General features: G+C 40.7%; 2 protein-coding genes across 5 annotated transcripts; both read left to right on the top strand.

Annotated features, from left to right (window-relative positions):
• st6galnac5b (ST6 (alpha-N-acetyl-neuraminyl-2,3-beta-galactosyl-1,3)-N-acetylgalactosaminide alpha-2,6-sialyltransferase 5b) lies at positions 1-16,328 on the top strand. Of its 3 annotated transcripts, XM_057356922.1 has the most exons (5): positions 3,842-3,956; positions 4,521-4,694; positions 8,816-9,225; positions 14,815-14,922; positions 15,337-16,328. In XM_057356922.1, the coding sequence occupies exons 1-5, from the start codon at positions 3,915-3,917 to the stop codon at positions 15,557-15,559; spliced, it is 957 nt and encodes a 318-aa protein (XP_057212905.1). In that variant the 5' UTR covers positions 3,842-3,914; the 3' UTR covers positions 15,560-16,328. The 3 variants fall into 3 exon arrangements, with proteins under 3 accessions (XP_057212907.1, XP_057212905.1, XP_057212906.1); XM_057356924.1 differs by lacking the exons at positions 3,842-3,956; positions 4,521-4,694 and adding an exon at positions 1-60; XM_057356923.1 differs by lacking the exon at positions 14,815-14,922.
• A 2,340-nt stretch (positions 16,329-18,668) lies between these two features.
• On the top strand, positions 18,669-20,817 carry LOC130568210 (uncharacterized). Of its 2 annotated transcripts, none has more exons than XM_057356925.1 (9): positions 18,669-18,708; positions 18,908-19,071; positions 19,190-19,288; positions 19,659-19,690; positions 19,775-19,800; positions 19,879-19,917; positions 19,998-20,075; positions 20,158-20,196; positions 20,275-20,817. In XM_057356925.1, exons 2-9 carry the CDS (start codon positions 18,996-18,998, stop codon positions 20,486-20,488), a joined length of 603 nt encoding a protein of 200 aa, XP_057212908.1. In that variant the 5' UTR covers positions 18,669-18,708; positions 18,908-18,995; the 3' UTR covers positions 20,489-20,817. The 2 variants fall into 2 exon arrangements, with proteins under 2 accessions (XP_057212908.1, XP_057212910.1); XM_057356927.1 differs by lacking the exon at positions 18,669-18,708 and adding an exon at positions 18,740-18,773.
• The last annotated feature ends 121 nt before the right edge of the window (positions 20,818-20,938 follow it).

Below are 20,938 nucleotides of genomic sequence, written 5' to 3'. Positions count from 1 at the left end.
GCACGGGAAGACTTGTAGAAACAATGTGACAATGTTTTGAAATGATCTTTGAAGAAACCTGTAAGTATCTTGGTAATACATTTAATTAAGATTGTCAACCCTAACTAAATGTTTTAAAATGGCTGTAAATTATGCGGGAAAGTGTTTTTTTCCAACTACAGCAACTTACCGTTAGGGTTTAAAGATCCGGGAAATTGAAGCAAATGCCAGTATTGACATAATTTTGATCCAGGTTCACAGAGTAAATTACTATGGTTACTGACTCTGAGTATAAGTTACCTCTCTTTTAGAAACCGTCTAGAGTTACCCCGCTTTCTTGGGTTTGACATACCTCGCATTCTGAAACGGAAAACCCAGAGTTTCCCTCATTTCAGGGTTAATATACTCAGAGTTTTCACTAAACCTCCTTTCTGAACTTTGGTTTATCGTTAGTTTATGTGTTTGGTTTGATTAACACTAAATAAATCTCCATAAACATAAAATAGAATAGTATTCAATCATAATTTGGTCTCCTAATGTACCATCCCCTTTTACCACAGTAACTAGTTTAATGGTATTTGTAGTAAAACCACAGTGACCAAGAATTTGAAACAAATATTTTTGTGTAATCATTTGTTATGATCAAGCTAAATTTCATTTAGACACGTTTTTACAAGTCACCACGTGATGGCAGTAATGTGTTGTGAGAGATGCCACACTGAATTGAATGCTTGTACAATAAGCTGTATATCTACTCACCTTTTGGAGGAACATTTCATTGTAATTCCACCTACTTGGATTTTCAAATTAGTTATAAATGTTTCATAATGATTAGACAATGTATGCACCTACATTTTGTCAAGATGCAAATCGATAGAGAAAATTAGCCTATAGGCTGTACCCAGGAGAACTCCCAATAGGGGTGGGAACTTTAAAACGGGGCGTGGCTTCCTCCTATTGAAAGATAGACACCACCTAATCTATGTACAGTATAATTTCAGTGGTAGTACCAGTGATGTTTCTTTGTGCCTGGTTAGTATATGTGTTGTGCTATGCTTTCTCATGTTCTTTCATATTTTTATACATATTTTATGGTTTTGGGCATTTTAGGACTGAATTTACTATTTAAGACTTCATGCAATGGTGATTTTAGTCACAGATTCCTAATTTCGTATGCATTTATATGTATGTTCAAGACAGTATAAACGTAGATGCTTTTTGACATATTCTTTACAAAAAAATAATATGAATTAGGTCCATATTAAAGGTGTTCTAAAGATGCACTCACTTACTTATTCCTCAAAATACAAAGAATAATGCAGAAAACCACAGGCAAAATGGCAAACTCTAACAATAGATGGCAGCCAGATAGCTGTAGTGCTGTTGGTAAATGGGCTGAAGGTGCTTGTGACATCAGTGGTACTGCAGGCAGATGACATGACAGCCGAACCCTAAATAAGATGCAATATCTAAAACGCAATACAATAACTGACCTGCAGACTGAAGCCATACAGTATTACAGGCAAAACCCATTCAAATGCAAGTTTTGTTTAATTTGGAACATGAAGCCCTGGAGAGTATTAGTATCAGGTATCTGAATTAGTTTGAATAATAAACTAAAAGTAATGTGATGCAGGTGTGGAATAACAGGAGGGTGAGGAAATTAAAGAACTATCCTTTAACATATTTTAAATACTTCTGTTTATTTCTCTTTTGTTATAAACTTCAATTGAATGCAACAGCTTTGTGAAATAAAAAAAAGCTTTCTCGTGCCTACTCAATGATGATACAGCACATGGCATTGATATTTACCTGGACTTTGACTATACTGTAGGTTAGTTTTTAACCCAAAGCTATCAACTTTGTTGAGCAGCAGCCCGTGAAGTCAGATAAATTGCTTCTCTAATTCCTTAATCAGTTTTCTCATAAAGTAATTTAGTAATGGCCCATCTGGAATGTCTGTTTAGTTCAATCTGTATGCCTAATACGAACTGAGAGCATCACTGAAATTTAAGCTAAACATTTTTTTTCAGAAGGTATCGACTGCTCATAATAAGGAAGTAAATAATCTAGATATGGTCCAAGTGCGCTGTTGCTCTGTTCTCTGTGATGCCCTTAGATAAAGAGTTTTAGGGTTTCTCTACTCGTGAGACAGGAGAGTTTCCTTCTTGAGACACCTGCAAAGAATACATTAACATTCACAAAGTGTGTCCCCTGGTCCTCTTTCTGACCACCACTGCTTCATGGAAAGACAGCTCATCTGTTCAAGGTGCCATGCAAAAGGCCAAACACTTGTTGGGTCTTGGTTGACTCCACCTGCTTCAGTGTCTTAAAATAGCTTTTGCATGAATATTGGTGGAGACATTGTTGGAAAAATTCTGGTCACTGAAAGGCTGCAGGTAGGTTCAAATCACTTTGAGGGGAACTATCAACACTGTGCGCATGTGCAAGAAAACATTTAATAAACAAGTCAATGTTATATATATTTAAAGTGATATTTTTAAAAGTAAAGGCTGCGTATCAGATTGGAAAAATGTAGTGGCTACACATTGTATGAAATACAGTGTGATGTGAAAATACACAAATATTTCCATTTCCCCGCTATGCACACAAAATTACTGCTTCCAGCAAATCTCTGCTCCCGTGAGAAGCTCTGGCACATTGCATGCCATTTTTAGACAGGGAGAGGGTATCTTTTACATCCAGGGCATATGCTGGCTGTTTAGGCCTGCTGTTTATGCTGAAGTCTTTTCATCTCTTATATTCTCACTTAAACACATAGCTGTTCTGCTTTATCCATGAGATTATTGATGTACAGCAATGCCCTTAATGTCATCTAATGAAGTTACAATTCAATTTAGATATGGAAGGGTGACAGTATTTAAGAAATTACTGTTAGATTACCAAAATTAAGCATTTTTATGTGCATGGTGGATTTATTGATCGAAACATTGTCGGTTATATCATAACGTCTCAGAGTAGATGTATAAATATAATGGTTTCCGTATATGTAAACATACGTTTTTTTTACTTAAATGAATACTTTGCTGGAAATGGAACATCACAGTAGCCTGCATTTTTTTTTAATTTTCCAGCAAGAGGGAGAAAGAGAGTGTTCACAAACCCTGGTAAAATTATATGTATCGATTTATTGCGTCAGTCACTGTGTCTATATAATAAATGACTGATGGATTATGATGGTTTCTTAAGTGGCATCTCGCAGCAGACCGAAGGGGACTGAATTTGAGCTTGATGTATTGCAGACCAGTATTCCTCATCAATTAATGTACTGTAATAAATTGCTGAGGCAGCGTTCAAAAGCACATGCACCAGAAACATCGCCAGATTATACTGCCTGCTGCATCTGTGCGTTACGTTTATGAAAATCACATATCTTGTCCTGCCTTTGGCATTTTATAACCCAAAGTTTCTTTATTTTAATAGATTATGATTGAGTTCAAATTGAAAATGGAATAGAAAAGCTGAAATTGTGCATATATACTGCATATATAATTGCAGCTGATTTTATCAATAGGGCAGGATAAAATGCTGCAAAAAATATGTTTAAGAGAAAAATCATAGCACCATCTCTTCTCATTTAGTAGCCTATAGCACACTTTTCCTTCAGAACATACAACTATAAACAGAATATTAAAAACGAATTTGCCCAATATAAGAAGTGCTGTATAAAATGTTTCTGAGTTCAGGTTGACTGTAACGAAAAGCATAACTGCACTGAAACCCTGAGAAACGGATTGTTGTGTACGGTTGAGGGTTGAGAATCGTCGTTCTTTAAGACCACGCCTGCTCTCTGCAGTCTGTGTGACTGTAGATTAGATTGAGCAGTTCAGTTTCACAGTAATGCCGCGTGTGTGCAGAGACGCGCTGGACGAGGAATGCGCGCCGCCGCGAAACCTGCGCTGTCCACGAGCTGAATGAAAACGAATGACACGCTTCTCAGTATGAAGGCGCCAACGGTATCGCATTTAAACCCTCTCTTACTTTATTAAATGTATTTTTATTTTATAATAAGCTAGTATTAGCCTAAATAAAACCATAGCATGTTAAAACTGTATGGGTGAGTTCAGTTTCACTGATTAAACTGTTTACAAAACAATAACCAATTTTTAAATAGTAAGGAAAAACTTTTTTTCGTAAATGAATGGGTTAACCGATTTTTGAGACACTCATATTGCCAACTGCACATTTATTATGAGTTTAAGTTGTTTGCAAGGTAACCAGAATGAAACGAAAGCTTTTTTGAATGATGAATAACAATAGTTATAATAAAAATAAATGGTTTTACAATAGGCTAACCAAATTAACAATCGTATTTGAATATAAATAGTATCTACGTGCAGTGGTAATCTGTTTGATAATATGCAACATGTTGACGTTAAACCATGGTTATGTTGAAAACTTCTCATTTGAAATAGTCTTCTTTTGCTGTAGGCTAACTCAACACTTTAGTAGCTTTAATTTTAAACCTTTAAAGTTGTGTCCAAGGATTCTTTGACAGTATTTTGTTCCTCTCATTTCAGCGTCATAGGATCGTATTGTTTGGTGTTGGTGGCGTGTGTTTGAGCTTATTGCTCCTGTACAATAGCACTTCTACCAACACACCAGAAAATCAGAATAATTCCAATAGACATCAGATGGGAGATATACGACAGCACACATCCTACTTAGGTTACAGCAGTCTCATTGATCATAAGGTGAGATCTTTTTCGCTGAATAAAATGCAATTCAGCTAGTTTCTTAAGACTTATATAATGTGGCAACATAACTAGATTGTATATTTTATGATCACCATCAAAATTTCTTAAACATCCTTGTGTCATGAATCTCGGGGGAGAGAAGAACCAAGATGCAGGCAGGCAGTGAAGGGGTTAACAAGCAAGATTTTAATTTAAACACAAAGGGACAAAAACAAAACACCCACGAGGGGGTAAACGACAAGGTAACAAAATAATACAAACACCAGGACCAAGGCTAACTAAACACTAAACTAGACAATACTTTGACAAAGACTAAACTAAACACTTACTAAAACAGGGGAAACAGGAACACAGCAAACAGGGAGCACATGGATCGTAAGGCTGACATCAAACACGGGTAAGCACGACAAACGTACAATGACCGAGCACAGGACAATGAAACAAGAGGGCATTTATAGGCAAGACAAACGAGGGATAATGACACAGGGCAGATGGGAAACATTAGACAAGGCAGGGAAGCAATACATGAAACGAGAGGGGCGGCGCCAATGACGAGACACTGGAGAGAACGCATAGTATGTTATGATAGACAATAATATGATTCTCTCCACATAAAACCTAAGGCTTTGTCATGACTCTGCCACAAGATCAAGAATTACATGAGGGAGGCAGAATCATGACACCTTGTTTCAACAACATTAATGTGAAGAGTAACCATAGTCTGTAATGTATCCTTCGATTTTTATCAAAAGTTTTTCCCTAATAATCAACAACTATTTTCTGACTATTTTACTGGTTGTGCCGTTATTTGATTAGTGCATGATATTCAGAAGACTTTTTCTGTCATATATGTTTCGGTTTTATTCTTCTCGCGTCGCATCCACAGTTTTGATGATAAATCAGGTGCAGTCACACACTTAAATCAAGAACCAGTGATGCTGTAATTTGTTTCGTTCCCGATCAGATAAAGTGAAAAGCTGTGATTGTCAGGTTTTGCCTTCATCCTGACATGCTGTTATCACCAGAACTATCAGGAATGTAAATCTGCCTCTCTCCAGTCACAATCTATGGCTTTCAGTTTAACTGCACAAATGATGTTTCCTTTCTGAAATGTGTTGAAAATGTAGTTTTATATACCTTAGTGTGTGTGTGTGACAGCTCACACATTACCTAACATCAATACAACTCCATTGATAGTAAACGTGTCAGGAATGGCGGAAGAACCCAAGCGCAGGCAGACGTGAAGGGGTTAAACATAAGACTTTAATACACGAAACGAAAAACAAAAACCCCCAATGGGGACAACCAGAACTATAACTAAAATAAAAACTGAAACAAAACACTTCCCACGGGGGGGGCAAAAACAAACTAACAAAACAAGGCACGACACAACGGCTTACAAAAATAAAACATGGCAGGGTGACTAAGACTTTACTCACATTACACGAACAGGGCATATAACAGGAACACGGGCTATAACAGGAACACGTGCTATAACAGGAACACGTGCTATAACAGGAACACATACACAACGTAGTACACGCACTACAAACGTAACACACAAGCACAGGACAAAGGAACATGAGGGTATAAATAGGGAAGACAAACGAGGGATAACGAGCAAGGGCAGGTGGGAAACATGAGACACGGCCGGGAAACAATACAGGAAACGAGAGGGGCGGGGCTAATGACGAGACACTGGAGAGAACGCATACTACTGTCAAAAGGACAATAATATGTTTCTCTCCACACATAACCAAAGACTTTGTCATGGCTCTGCCTCAGGACCAGGAAATCCAAGACTAGGTGAGGCAGAACCATGACAAAACGTGGATGATGTGTTTTGGTTGTTAAAGGGACAGTTCATCCAAAAATTAAAATTCTGTTAGCCCTACATGACATCATTTCCCGCTAACGTCATTATAATGAAATTGGATGGGGACTAGAGCTTTTAAGCTACAAAAACCATAAAAGCTTCAGAAAATTAGTTTATATGACACACAAGATTTTTGAAGCCTGGTGATACAGTAATTTTGTGTAAAAAATGCAATGAGCAGAAAATCAATATTTACTTAAAATCCTACAGTGGTCACCATTCACTTTCATTGTATGAACGAGTACATTCTGCTATATATAAATATATATACTGAGCCTTATTATGAATTTATTCTTATTGTTTAAGTGCAAAATTAATACCTCTCTCAACCTCCTCATTGACAGAGGTGGCCCTCAAGTCCACTAGGTCTCATTAGACCAAGAGCACTCTTATCCAAGCTAATAACAGCTCTGGGATTCTAAGACAGATTTGACAGATGCACTGTGGAAGTAATTTTGTAACAGTCAGACGTGGAAGATTTTCTTCTATTAGTGGAAATGAACTGCCGAAGAAGATGAATGTAGCTAAATGATTGTGACCTTAATCAAAAACATTTAAGTCAGGTTTATGAGTGTCATTGGAAGAAAATGCTTTCCCCATATTTTTATTTCCTCCTAAAATAGCAGGAAATCGCAATCTATCTGTCTGATGTGAAAAGCTGATTCCTCTGACAGTTTGACTGATTTTTTGATGGTTCAGAATGGCTTAAGAAGTAATTGTGACATATCTTTAACTACAGCCAATACACCAAGTCACATTGAAATGTCAGTCGGTGATGGGATATTAAAGTCAGGCATACATAAAAAATCATTAACATATAAGTTATATAAGTATTTAGAGGATCATCTTAAGTTGTAACAATATGTATTTTTTGCCATTCAATACAACCAATCATGTTGCAACATTGTATGTCTTTGTTTTGAATACATTAGTACACACCCCAGTAAAGGTCCGATTCTTTTTCAAATTTGATATAAATCATGTATTATGTCGCAGTGATAATTTTAGATGTCGTTGGCTAATGCCCTTTTTTTTAAACACAGTGTGACCTCGAAAGCCTTCACCTACTCATTCAAAGGTTTAAAACGTTTATACCATAAGCACAGGGTTATCAAATGAATGGGCTGAATCATATTTCCATGTTTCTCAAAAGGTCAGATGTGGGTCTATTTCAGGATATGATCATGCATTTTGAAGAGAGAAAACAAGATAGATTGCTATTAGAGACTGATATCTTTAGAAGGAGGGTGTTAATAAGAGAATTATAAATGCGGATGGTTATTTACTGATCTGTGTGCACTCCATCAGGCAATTTTCTCCATGGAAACGACCCTGTTTATTACAGCAGACCAAATCCAATTGAGCTTTTATTGGAAGGAGTGATACCTGCAGTAAACTATTGTCTAGGATAAGATTCAGAAGAATTATAGAAGAACAGCATTTCTTTTACTCTTTGCATTAAGACTTAGTTGATCTCAAGATCATAAGACTCATCATAAGATAGATGAATGTTAAACTTTATCTATAGGCTGTAGGAGTAATGTTAGATATCCGTATATTTAAAGTTGGTTTACATTCATGCGGGTTGAGCTTTTTGCGGTATAAAATGCTTGGCCTTGAAGCTTTTCTCACCGGTTGGTTCCTTATTATGCTGATTGCTGAAGGGAGTCTTTGTGGGCAAGACACTTTGATCTTTTATGCTCATTCAGTGTTCTTTTTCCATTGATCTCATCATGTGATTGTGGGTTGTGGGCAGTTGTGGCCTAATGGTTAGAGAGTCGGACTCGTGACCAGAAGGTTGCCGGTTCGATTCCCAGGGCCGGCGGGTAACAACTGAGGTGCCCTTGAGCAAGGCACTTTACCCCTACTTGCTCCCCGGGCGCTGCAGTGATAGCTGCCCACTGCTCCGGGGGTACGTGTGTTCACTACTCTCTGGATGGGTTAAATGCAGAGGTCACATTTCGTTGCCTTGTACTTGTACATGTACAATGACAATGACAATAAATTGAATCTAAATGTGATCTGGATCATTCATTCCCGGCCCATAGGCCTACTGTATGTCTATACCTTTGTCTTATGCTTTCATACATTATGTGTGGGGCAACTCACTAAAACTTATACAAAACATTAATAAAACGGCGATCAATGCAATTTGCATGCTTCGCTAAGCATGCTTCTAATGACTATTGACACACTGTAATACAAATATAAATATTCAAACATTCATTGTCTTTAATCTCAGCCTCTTAGGATGCATTGCAAATGTTGTGCTTTAGTGACCAGCTCTGGTCACATGACTGGAAGCAATCGAGGTGCGGAGATTGACAACACGGAGTGTGTTATCCGTATGAACGACGCCCCGACACGAGGCTATGAGCGCGATGTGGGGCACCGGACGAGTCTGCGCGTGGTTGCGCATTCCAGCATGCAGCGTGTGCTGCAAAACCGCCACGAGCTAATCAACTCCAGCCTGGAAACATTCTTTATCTTTTGGGGGCCTGGAAACTACATGCGGGGGGACGGTAAAGGACTGGTGTACAACAACCTGCGTCTGATGAAGCAGATGATGCCAGAACTACAGGCGTACATCATATCACGCGAACAGATGCTGCATTTCGATGAGCTCTTTAAGAAGGAAACAGGAAAAGACAGGTAAGGTTAATAATTGTGTATTTGTGTCAGTTCATTGAGTTATTAATGTTCAATTGGTCATTTTTATAAACATGATTGAGCTATGATTGAAAGTGTTTTTAAAATTACATGGAAATGGTTTCCATAAAGTAATATGTGACAGGATATTGAAGACTGACACACTGGATACGGCGCAAGGCTTCACAGATGCGTTTATTTATATAGAAAATAATACGTTCAAGTAGAGGATTAAAGTATCCAAAGGGAGGTTAATGTCCAAATAAAAGTGGATGGGTTGTCCTCAAGATGGGAAGGGGTTCAGTGAGGAGTGATGAGGGGGTTTGGTCCAGGTAAGGGGCGGAGTCCCAGTGACTGCAGGTGCTCCTCTTGTGATCTGTGGAAAGAAAGGGGCGGCGTCTTCCTTTAGTGGCTCAGTATCATCCAAAGTCCACAAAGATCTTCAGATTCTGTACTGTACTTTTACTGGACTATATGCCAACAATTGTCAATTTGTGTCTGTTTCAGATAACAGTTCACTTTCAAAATGTAAATTTTGTCATCATTTACTTACCCTGCTGTCATTTTCTTCATCATTTACTCACCCTGTTGTGTGATTTTCTTTCTTCTGCGAAACACAAAAGATATTTTGAATAATGTTGGTCCCAATTGACTTCTATTGTATGGACATAAAACCAATCAATGGGGACCAACGGTTCCCTTTCTGTCGGTCTCTTGACGTTGTGTCAAACCGACAGATGGGGTTTGATCTTGAGAACCTATCAACTCTGATTGTACTTTTTAAAAGGCCAATGAAATTGGCGAATGGTATGACGCGCCAGTCTCCGCCCCGTACATACGGGTATAAAAGGAAGATTGCGCGCCCACTCATTCACCTTTTGTTCTTAGGAATCTGCTGAGCATCTTTATATGCAAAGCTATCTCTCTGTACTACTGGACCATACGACAAAGATCAGCGGACTCGGCCTCTCGGTACGACTCCCCTCGGGCGTTTCGGTGGAAAGTCATGTGTGTCTAAAAGAGCAAATTTTCCTAAAAGAGTTGAGAATTTCCTACAGCGTGCATGTGTCACTGACATGTCTCGCCGCTGTAATCTTGGGTGTGGCCGCTTTGTTCTCGAACCAGACAGGCACGAATCCTGTGTCAAATGCTTGGGGCTCAAGCATGCTGAGACAGCATTTGTGGATCTGACATGTCCGCACTGCGAGCACATGTCGATCAGGGTGTTGCGGTCATGTGTGGCTGTGTTCTGCATGGACGCAGCCACAACATCGTCTGCCTCCCGCACCACGGCGGCTTCAGAACCTGCCGCAGCGGCGAGTGGCGGTGGTGATTCGGGGACTCCCCTCGATGTTAATCCGCCGCCAGCGCCGCAGACCGTCCACGCCCCAGCACGCTCACCTGTCCCGACTCCGATGAGCGGCAGTGGACCGTCTCATAGCAGAGACGGTGACGAGGACGAAGTGTCCGTCACAGCATCGGATGGCGACTTCCGGACATCTTATGTAGAGGACTCCCTGGAGCTCCCGGCTATGGCTGGTCGAGCCCAGGACGAGGCCGATGCGGAGCTGTCGGCCATGCTTGCCCGGGCCGCCGCGAGTATTGTGAAGCCGCGTCCCGCTCCAGTGCCATTCTTCCTGGAGGTGCATAAGGAGCTTACGAAGACATGGCAGGCCCCCTTTCCGGCGCGTGCACGTCAGACGACCTCATTTGGCCTGACTTCCCTCAACTCAGGAGTTGCTAAGGGATACGTCGATGTACCCCAAGCAGAGCATTCAGTCGCGGTGCACCTGTGTCCACAGACAGCTGCCACCTGGCGGGACCGACCAAGGCTCCCTTCCAAGGGGTGTAAGTTATCGTCCCAACTGGTGTCGAAAGCTTACACTGCTGCGGGTCAAGCAGCTTCCGCTCTTCATGCCATGGCCATCCTGCAGGTCCATCAGGCTACGGCATTGAAGAAGATGGACGAGGGAAGTCGCGACCCAGCGCTTATGCAGGAACTGCGCACCGCCACTGTTTTCGCTCTCCGGGTGACTAAGGTGACGGCGCGCATGCTGGGTCAGACGATGTCCACTCTGGTGGTCCAGGAAAGTCACCTATGGCTGAACCTTGTGCAAATGCGCAACGTCGAGAAAGTTCGCTTTCTTGACGCGCCCATCTCGCAAGGAGGGGCTGTTTGGTGACACCGTCAAGGACTTTTCTCAACAGTTCTTGGCGGTGAAGAAGCCGACGGAGGCGATTAAGCACATCCTGCCCCGCCGTGACCAGGCCACCTCTAGGTCGTCTGATTCCCAGCAGCCCTGCGCCTCTGCACCTCCGGCCCCGGCTCTGGCGCCCCCTCCTCAGAAGGCCCCCCGTGGATGGAGAAGTTCGCAGAGGAAGACATCGGGTGCCCGTCAGCAACAGCAGCTGTCCAAGAAGAAGCGGCCCTGGCGGGGACAGCCCAGGGAGATCCAAGACATCGGGCATGGCTCCGGCCCCAACATCGCCGTTGAGTCGTACCGGGACGGTACCTGCCTCGTTCCGCCCCGTGCTAGGCCCCTCTCAGTAAAAGAGCTTCCTTTCTCCCTGGGCTATCACAGCATGACACGGCCTCTGTGCGACGTTGCGTCATGCCAATTCTGCTCCCCTGCCGCCAATTCCGCCGGACACAGAACCTCCCCCTACGGGGACGATGTTGCAGATCGCTCCCCTAGTTCCTCTGTCGTGGTGTCTCGGGGCCTGGTTACAGCTCCCCAGCCCGTCCAGGTGGCTAGCGAGGATGATCTGTCTCGGATACTCGATCCAGTTCGCCAGATGCCCACCCAGGTTTCGAGGCACTCTCCTCACCTCATTTCGAGGCGAGAATGCTCCCGTATTTCGGGCCGAGGTTGCCACCCTTCTGGCAAAAGGTGCAATTGAGCCCGTCCCTCGGGCCGAGATGTCCTCGGGGTTTTACAGCCCCTACTTCATCATCCCCAAGAAAGGTGGGGGGCTGTGCCACATCCTAGATCTGCGCTCTCTGAACAAAACTCTTCACAGGCTTCCGTTCAGAATGCTGACGCAGAGGCGCATCCTGAGGTCGGACACACGTCAGGGTTGGTTCGTGGCTATTGACCTGAAGGATGCTTACTTTCATGTCTCGATTCTCCCTCGTCACAGACCGTTTCTGCGGTGTGCATTCGAGGGCCGGGCATATCAGTACAGAGTCCTGCCCTTCGGTCTGGTACTCCCTGACCGAGGGCCCCCTCGGCATGGATGCCTTAGCGCACAGCTGGCCGCGGGACAAGCGGAAGTACGCCTTCCCCCCAGTGAGCCTCCTTGCACAGGTGCTGTGTGAGGTCAGGGAAGAGGAGCATCAAGTGCTGCTAGTTGTGTCCTATTGGCCCAACCAGACTTGGTTCGCGGAGCTGACGCTTCTGACGACATCTCCCCCCTGGCCGATTCCCCTGACGAAGGACCTGCTTTCTCAGGGGAAGGGCACAGTCTGGTACCCGAGACCAGACCTCTGGAGACTCCATGTCTGGCTCCTGGGCGGGATGAGGAGATCCTGAGTGGCCTGCCCCCGGGGGTCAGGGAGACCATCACTCAGGCCAGGGCTCCTGCCACAAGGCGCCACTATTCCCACAGAGTTGTGAGATCAGTGTCGTGCTGTCCTTTCTCCAAGAGAGGCTAGAGAGCAATCTCTCGGCATCCACCCTTAAAGTGTATGTTGCCGTCATCCTCCCCGACCATGCTCTGTACCCTCTTGGGACTTTAATGTGGTCCTTGCGGGCCTTGTTAGGGCTCCGTTTGAGCCCCTAGGAGAGGCCACTCTACCTCATCTCACGATGAAGATGGCTCTCCTATTGGCGCTCGCTTCTATCAAGAGTGTAGGCGATCTACAGGCACTCTCTGTGTCCAATGAGTGTCTAGAGTTTGGACAGGGTGACTCCCACATTGTGTTGAGACCCCGGCCAGGCTACGTGCCCAAAGTTCCCACCACTCCCTTCCGGGACCAGGTGGTGAACCCCTGTTTCCTTGAGCTGATGCTCCACACGATGTGACTCCCCTATTGGGTCGTCCCGTCTGATGTATTCCTCACTCTTGGTTCCCCGCTGGTGAACCTGTGACCTCCCCACGGTGGACTCCACCGTTCAGTGCACCCCGGTTGGGATCGTGCACCATTCTCCCATAAGTTCTCCCCATTTGGCGAGACCGTGGGTGTAATTTCCACATGTCACCTCCTGTCGGTAGGATGTGGCCTCCATAGCGCATGCTCCTCTCTCGAGGTTCCTGCGCTCCCCAGTGTCCCTCACGGTGCCAAGTGGCCATCTTGTATCTAGAGTAGGAAGGCCTCTGACTGTGATGGCCGTTGGTAAGAGCCCTCGCCCTAATTCAAGTGCTGCCTTACTTTTTTCACTGGAAGATCATGATTCGCGGCAGTGCACCCATGACTCGCCTAGGCTGGTGAGGGTCGCGCCGCTTGAGGTCGTGATACGGCGAAGCTCAGTGGCATTTCGTATAGGAACCCCATCTGTCGGTTCGACACAACGTCTCGTTCCCTCCATCAGGGAACTGAGGTTACATTCGTAACCAATACGTTTTTTGGTACCAACAATTTTCATAATATATTTTTTTGTGTTCTGCAGAAGAAAGAAAGTCATACAGCTTTGAAATGACAAGAGGGCATGTAAATATAAATAATGACAGAATTTTCATTTTAAAGGTGAACTATTCCTTTAAATTTCAAGTTGATACTTGAATAAAACAACTAGGAACCTCTAGAAAGTTAATCCACTGAGAAGGATATATTAAGGATGCTAACCGCCACAAAGTTTCTAAGAAGTTTGTAAGACAAGACGTTATAAACTGTTTTAAAACAAAATGAAACAGTTGTTTAGAGGTTGAAATTGCGCTCCAGGAGAGTTTGTTAATAAAGCACAGAACACCAGAACCTGTTTGGTTTTGCTGGCCCACAGGGCACTCTGCTTGGCATCAGTGCAGATTAATGGTTCGCACTGATTTGCTCTTCCATTAAACACCTTGGCTGATGCTTCAGCACACAGGACTCCGCAGAAAAATGCTTGCATGCTCTTAAATTCAAGTCTTTTATCTCCTGCTCTTTACCAGTGTCTAACCGTTTTTCTAAACATGTTTCCAAGGATACAGCATTGGTGTTGTGCCTTGGTGTTTTAGCTGTATATTCAAGGGATAGTTCACCCAAAAATGAAAATTCTGTTTTACTCACCCTCAAGTTTTTATGTTACATGTACCTGTATACATTTATTTGTTCTGCTAAACACAAAGAAAGATATTTGAAAGAATGTCAGTAACCAAACTGTAATATCTCATCCCCCATTTACTGCCATAGTAGGGGAAATAAATACTATGGGTGTCAATGGGGTATGAGATCTGTTTGGTTACTGACATTCTTCCAAATATCTTTCTTTGTGTTCAGCAGAACAAAGTAATTTATACAGGTTTGGAACCACCTGAGGGAGAGTAAATGATGACAGAATTTTCATTTTTGTGTGAAGTATCTCTTTAACAAATTTGGGAACAATAACATTTGAACATCACAGTTGCATAAATTATCCTCACTAGGATGCCCTTTCTCTCTTGGATGTTTAGGAGAAGATCTAATTCTTGGCTGAGCACAGGGTGGTTCACCATGGCAATCGCTATGGAGATATGTGATAGGATCAACGTCTATGGCATGATTGCCCCCGATTTCTGCAAGTGAGACTATCTCCTCGATCTTCACCATAACAAGATTTTTTAATGTCTGGATCTTGAATTACAAAATGCCCTTTTTATGATTAAAATGATTAAAATGATTAATGATTAAAATAAGTAATTTTATTTGTATGGGGCTTGAAGGGACTTTCTTTATTCTGCATAACACAAATGAAGATATTTGAAGAATGTTGGTAACCAAACAACATTAGACCCCACTGACATTTTTCAAATATCTAGTCGTGTAGGTTTGGAATGACATGAGTGTGAATAAATGATGACAGAATTATCATTTTTGGGTGAACTATCCCTGTAAAGTAAATAATGTTTAACTGTCCAGGATGTTTGCAATATAAATGAAATGACTGAAACTCATTTTTATTGTCATTGACCTATTCCTGTGACTGATCCTCACAGGTCCTCCAACACCAAACCTTCAGTGCCGTATCATTACTATGAGCCTGCTGGGCCAGATGAATGCACCATGTACCTCTCCCACGAGCAGGGCCGCCACGGCAGCCACCACCGCTTTATCACAGAGAAACGTGTTTTCGCCAACTGGGCACGAATGTTTAACATACACTTCTATCAGCCAGACTGGAGACCAGCGGCTCTCGCACGGAACCCCACATTCACCTGAGGTTCATCCTGTTCAGACTCTGGAACAATAAGCATCTAGCAAAAGTTATCTGTATGACAGTTTGGGATGTGTTTTGTCCCTTTAAGAATAAATGTAGTTAACTTGAAGACCTTGAAGGAAGTTAAAGTTTATGATAATGCTCATTGTTGTTTAAAATGTCAAGGACTATTTTATACTACTTCTACTATAAGCTACTTTTATTTGGCAAGAACATATTTTTTAATGAATATTCCAGACACAGTAATACAACAATATAAATCTTAACCTGTTTTTATTAACAGCTGTATTGATTAGTCATTGTTTAATTTTAAAGCTAAGTTACTATTTTAATTAAATCACATTTGCTGTCTGGGTCACATTGTTCTCCATGTGTAATTTTATTCAGTTATGCATACAGCTTCACTTATTTTTGCCACTTAGAGTGTCAAGCACATAATGTTATACTGATTTCTTGTAGCAGTAGCATGCAAACACAACCATTTAAAAACTGGACCGTTTCCAAATGACACTTAAACATATGCATTCATTGGATTTGCGTGCGTGCGTGTGTGTGCTCCTGTGAGAAGACATTCAGTTCTTAAGCAAAGCTGAATATATAAGTACTTTGGAGTACATCATTTGAAGGCACAATGATGTATTGTTTATTAATTTAATTACTCACATTTGCATTGTGTATCGTAACAGTATAATTCTGTAACTCCCTCTAGTGAAATATTGAGTTTTATACTAATAAATGGTTTGTCAATGTGGTTTCTGCTCTTAAATAAACCTCTTTAACAATGTCACATCTTTGATACTATGACATACAGTATATTTATAAAGAAGGGTTTTTGTTTATTTGCTTCACAACTTGCACTATTTCATCAACTTTCTCCCTTTAAAAAATAGATAGATTGCATCGGAGACCATTTTAAAATTCCTATAATGCAATAATGCAACTTTTCAAGTTCTTTGAGGCAACATGCAGTATGTATCTTTTTAAAACAATGTTTCTTAAAAAAACCTACCTCTTAATTTATACTCAAAATGAATGTAGCAATATGCTATGATGTAACATAAAGAACTTTTTTAAATCCCCTGATACATAAAACTCAAGAGCCCTGTAAATCAGATAAGAACAGAGTTTGTGTAATTTTCTGCATAATCTATTTTGTCACATAAAACTCTGAATGACAAATTTCTGAACAGACACATTTTATATAATCTTTGTACTTCAACACAAGGCATAAGGTGCAAGTATTTCTCATTCTCCCAACAACATCTGACCAAAAGAGGCCAACTTTGACCATGACAGCATGACCTTTAGATTGAGAGAGCAGCCTTTGGTGTTTGAAATTCTGCCCGGCTCTTCATTCGATTCCCATTATAAAGGTTGGGCGAAAGAGCGTATTGACTTGCTGCCTGCGACGTTGTTCATTTTACCTCTACAGCTGGAGGTTAGGGCCAATGTGGACTGCTAATAGTGTGACATTCTCAGGCTTATGAGCCGCATGGGTCTAATGGGATATCATACTATGACTTCTGCTTATTTGCAGTGACCGACGAATGTGTTTGGCACAACAATGACTGTGCCTCAGGGAGTGTAGGGAAATTGGAGGGATTTAAAGAACACAGCATCTGTAAATGAAGCTTTCATTCAGCTCTGCTGGATACTCTTGTAATCAATCACCTAAGGCATCACTGTGATTACAGATGACCTCGATGCATCAGGCAGGAGAAAAAAATAACCCTGTAAGGTGATGACTTAGATTATAGTTTTTAACTTGGTGAATTTACAAATTGACCTGCCTAGAGATTTAACATCAGCACTCTTTGTTTTATGGCATGTGAGTGTGGTACTACCATTACACACAATAGAAAAAAATACAGATTCTGCATTACCAGTAGAGACCCATAGAAACCATTACAGCTTACTTTAAAACCAATATAACCATTAAATCCATTAGAATTTCTGACAGTTTCTATTGCTTTCTTTTTAGTAGAAAACACTTAAATGGGTCATATGGCGGAAGTACGTGTTTTTCTGTGTTTTTGGTGTTATAAGTTGCCCATGCATGTAGACACGTAAAATTGCACAAATGAAAGTGTGGGAACAAAAGATGCATTCTATCTAAAAGCGAATGCTCAACCAGACTTGCCTGAAACGCCTCGTGTAACCACACCCCGTCTAATCTACTTAACTTCGTAACATGATTTGACTAAGACCGCCCAAATCTACACGTAGTTAAGGTGGGCGTAATTGTAAATTTCATTGTATCGTCTGTCAGTACAATTGCTTTCGAACCTGATGTTCCGAATATGGTAAGAGGCGTTACATTTCCGTGAAATGCTTGCAGTATTTGACCAATCACTACGCACTGGTGAACTGGCCAATCATAGCACACCTCGCTTTTCAGAGCGATGAGCTTTGTAAACAATCAGCGCGTTTCAGAGAGGCGGGTCAAAGAGGAGATACAAACATTCACGGTATGTGGAAAATACAACGTTTTTTAAACTTTAAATGGTGTATACACATTGCATTACATCTAAAACAAACAACAATATTCGTTTTAGCCGTGCAATATGACTCCTTTAAATAGTTAACACAAATGAATGCAATTGAACAAAATAATTCAATAAAAATGTGATACTTTTAAACCTTTTCCCAATACTAGTCCTTTACCAGACAAGAAGTGAATTGATAAACTGAAAGATCGATATTTGTGTCACCTAGTGGCCATAAATGTCACCTAGTAGTGGATATTGCTGTTAGCACATATTCCATTATTTTTTACAAATGCCTATACAAAACTTTTTTATAATGTCTAATAAAGGGTGCCAGTAAAACATATCTTACATTTTTATTAAGAAATAATTTATTAAATATAAAGTTGTTATTATTATTATCATACAATGCCACAAGAATAAGAAGTATGGCATGATTGTAGTCACATTATTAAGTCACATTTTTAGTTTGTTCAAAACGGTTTACGTATCGTTTAAAGTGATTTTTAAAATGTGAAAATTTGGGTATTTAATGGAGACTATTTTTTTAATTATAATAATGCCACACGCCGATCCGCTCACTGCCTCATGAACATCGGTCCCCGATTGGTCGCTTTGCGGAAGAGCGTCATATTGTTTACAACTTAGTCGGATGTGGATTTTGTGTAAGTGAGCATGTAACAACAGCTGATATGTTCGATCTTCTTGTTGTATTTTGCAGATGTCAAGCGTACGGCATTTTAACTCGATCGAATTGTTAACCGTGTAACTGTAATGCCTCGACACATAAATGAGTCAATCTAACGTAACGTTGTTTTGCTACAGCACATATTTCATGTGGTCACACTGTTTTCTGTTTTATAGGCTCAGTTTTATTTTCACTTTGATCAAAAACGAGAAGCATCTCCTAGCATTTAAATTCCGTCATTTTCTCTGAGTGTCAGTCAAGACGATGTTGAGCAGTAAATCCATGGACGAGATCAGATGGCTACTGGATGATTATGGAATAAAACATGGTCCCGTGGTCGGTAAGATCTGTGAAATAGCTTACAATATTATTTTAGCCAGTTTAAATGTGAAATGGGTCGTTTCTTTTTTACGAAAAATGATATACTTTTACGTTGAATAAATATGAAAAATCAACAGAATCCACAAGAGCCCTTTATGAGAAGAAGCTAAGAGAAGCTATGGCTAAACAGAGAAAAAAACCACAGTCTGACAGGACAAATTATAGAGAGGAAGCAGGTAAGTTTATAAGGAACATCGTTACATAATGAAGATTTAGATATTCCGCGTTAGATTTCTAATGGCACCTGACACTATGATCGTGTATTTCTTATTATCTTATTTTATTTTTATATTTTAACTGTATCCTTTTAGAGATCAGCTATCTTTGTCTACATCCATCCTAACTGAATTTGATTTCATGCTTTTACAATAGGGCAGTACGTTTAATTAAAATGTTCATAGGGTCTGGCTTTTGTATTTTGGACCTCTAAGATACTTTGTAAGATTTTCAAAAACAATCTTGTAGTCTGTCTTCTGAAGCTTTAAGATAATAACCTATATAAAAATAAAATGTCTTTTTTTATTTGTATGTATCCTTGCCTTTTAGAGGAGGTCACCTACGTTCATCGTGACAGACCAGTAAGTAAAATCAACAACACTTATCTCTACTAAACTTTGTGTTTATTCTTATTGGCATGTTAACTGTGCATTTGTTCCTTTCAGGCACAGTATGATTTAGTAAGCGACAGGTATGTGATTCAAAAATTCACAGTGGTTAAAACTGCTATGCTAAAGTTGTGAAACAACAGTGTTTTTTGTTTCATCAGAACATGGCCTGATCATAGATGGGCGGAATACACACATGAGTAAGTTGTCTTTTTCTAGTGTACTGAAATATACAAAATGTGTGTCAATTAACTAAATGCGGTAATTCTATTTTTTAAAGGCCTCCTATATATAGGGCACAGGCATATCGCAACATGTCACAGTCCAAAAACTCACATTATGATTTAGTAAGCGACAGGTAAGTGATTGACATTTATAGTTGTCTAAATGATGATTATGAAATAGTGAAACTAACAAAAAAAATGTTTACGGTTCACCAGAGCACAGTCTGGTTATAGATGGGGGGACTACACGGATGAGTAAGTTGTCTTTGTTAGTGTATACTGAATTATACTGAATGTGTGATATATAATTAAAACAGTGATTCTGTTTTTAAGGCCTCCTATATATAGATCACAGGCGTCAAATCGCAACATGTCTCAGTCCAGAAACTTGCCCTCAGAGTCTCAAAGCGAAGAACCACCAGAGAATGGTTCAACACGTCTGGTTCCAGTTTGGTTAAAGATATTAGTGTTTTTAATTGTGTCTGGACTTCTGTATTTGGTTTTTATAAACATGGAATCTGCAGATCCCATCAAAAGACTGACGTAGCGGCTTTCATTTTGTCAGCTAATCAACTAAATGTAACAACAGATTCAATATGTTAGGTGCTTTTTTTTAACAACTGGCAGCACACAATGCTTATTTAACATGCCTTGTATGTTCTGTAACTCCCTTTGTGAATTTCAGGGAAGTGGGTGTTACAGGATGCACCTGTTGAAGTATTTTTAAGACATTTCATTTCTGATTATCTCTGTTTCTAGGTCAAGCTACAATAGTGTCAAGCTAAAGTATATTTTGCATATTACATTGCTTGTTTTTCTGACCGCTAAAACTTTATATTAAAAAAAAAACGTATACCTGTAAAACGTTTTAAATTACTATTAAAGTCCCATTTTATGTAGAATTGATGTTCATGGTTTTACAATAGGTTGTATTTTAATATTAGAGTATAAAATGTCTTACTCTTGTTTGGACAGCCTGAAGTTACATTGAATGTCA

Source organism: Triplophysa rosa, linkage group LG17 (genome assembly GCF_024868665.1).
Source record: "Triplophysa rosa linkage group LG17, Trosa_1v2, whole genome shotgun sequence".
NCBI lineage: Eukaryota > Metazoa > Chordata > Actinopteri > Cypriniformes > Nemacheilidae > Triplophysa > Triplophysa rosa.
The sequence above is the reverse complement of the archived record's forward strand: the minus strand, read 5'-3'. Positions and strand labels throughout refer to the sequence as shown.

Bases quoted from the DNA above. Each gene is read 5' to 3' on its own strand.
- st6galnac5b (XM_057356922.1), top strand. From the start codon at position 3,915: ATGAAAACGAATGACACGCTTCTCAGTATGAAGGCGCCAACG. The intron at 3,957-4,520 runs GTATCGCATTTA...CTCTCATTTCAG, and splicing joins TCAGTATGAAGGCGCCAACG to CGTCATAGGATCGTATTGTT. The intron at 9,226-14,814 runs GTAAGGTTAATA...TTGGATGTTTAG, and splicing joins AAGGAAACAGGAAAAGACAG to GAGAAGATCTAATTCTTGGC.
- LOC130568210 (XM_057356925.1), top strand. From the start codon at position 18,996: ATGTTGAGCAGTAAATCCATGGACGAGATCAGATGGCTACTGGATGAT. The intron at 19,072-19,189 runs GTAAGATCTGTG...AAAAATCAACAG, and splicing joins AAAACATGGTCCCGTGGTCG to AATCCACAAGAGCCCTTTAT. The intron at 19,918-19,997 runs GTAAGTTGTCTT...TATTTTTTAAAG, and splicing joins TGGGCGGAATACACACATGA to GCCTCCTATATATAGGGCAC.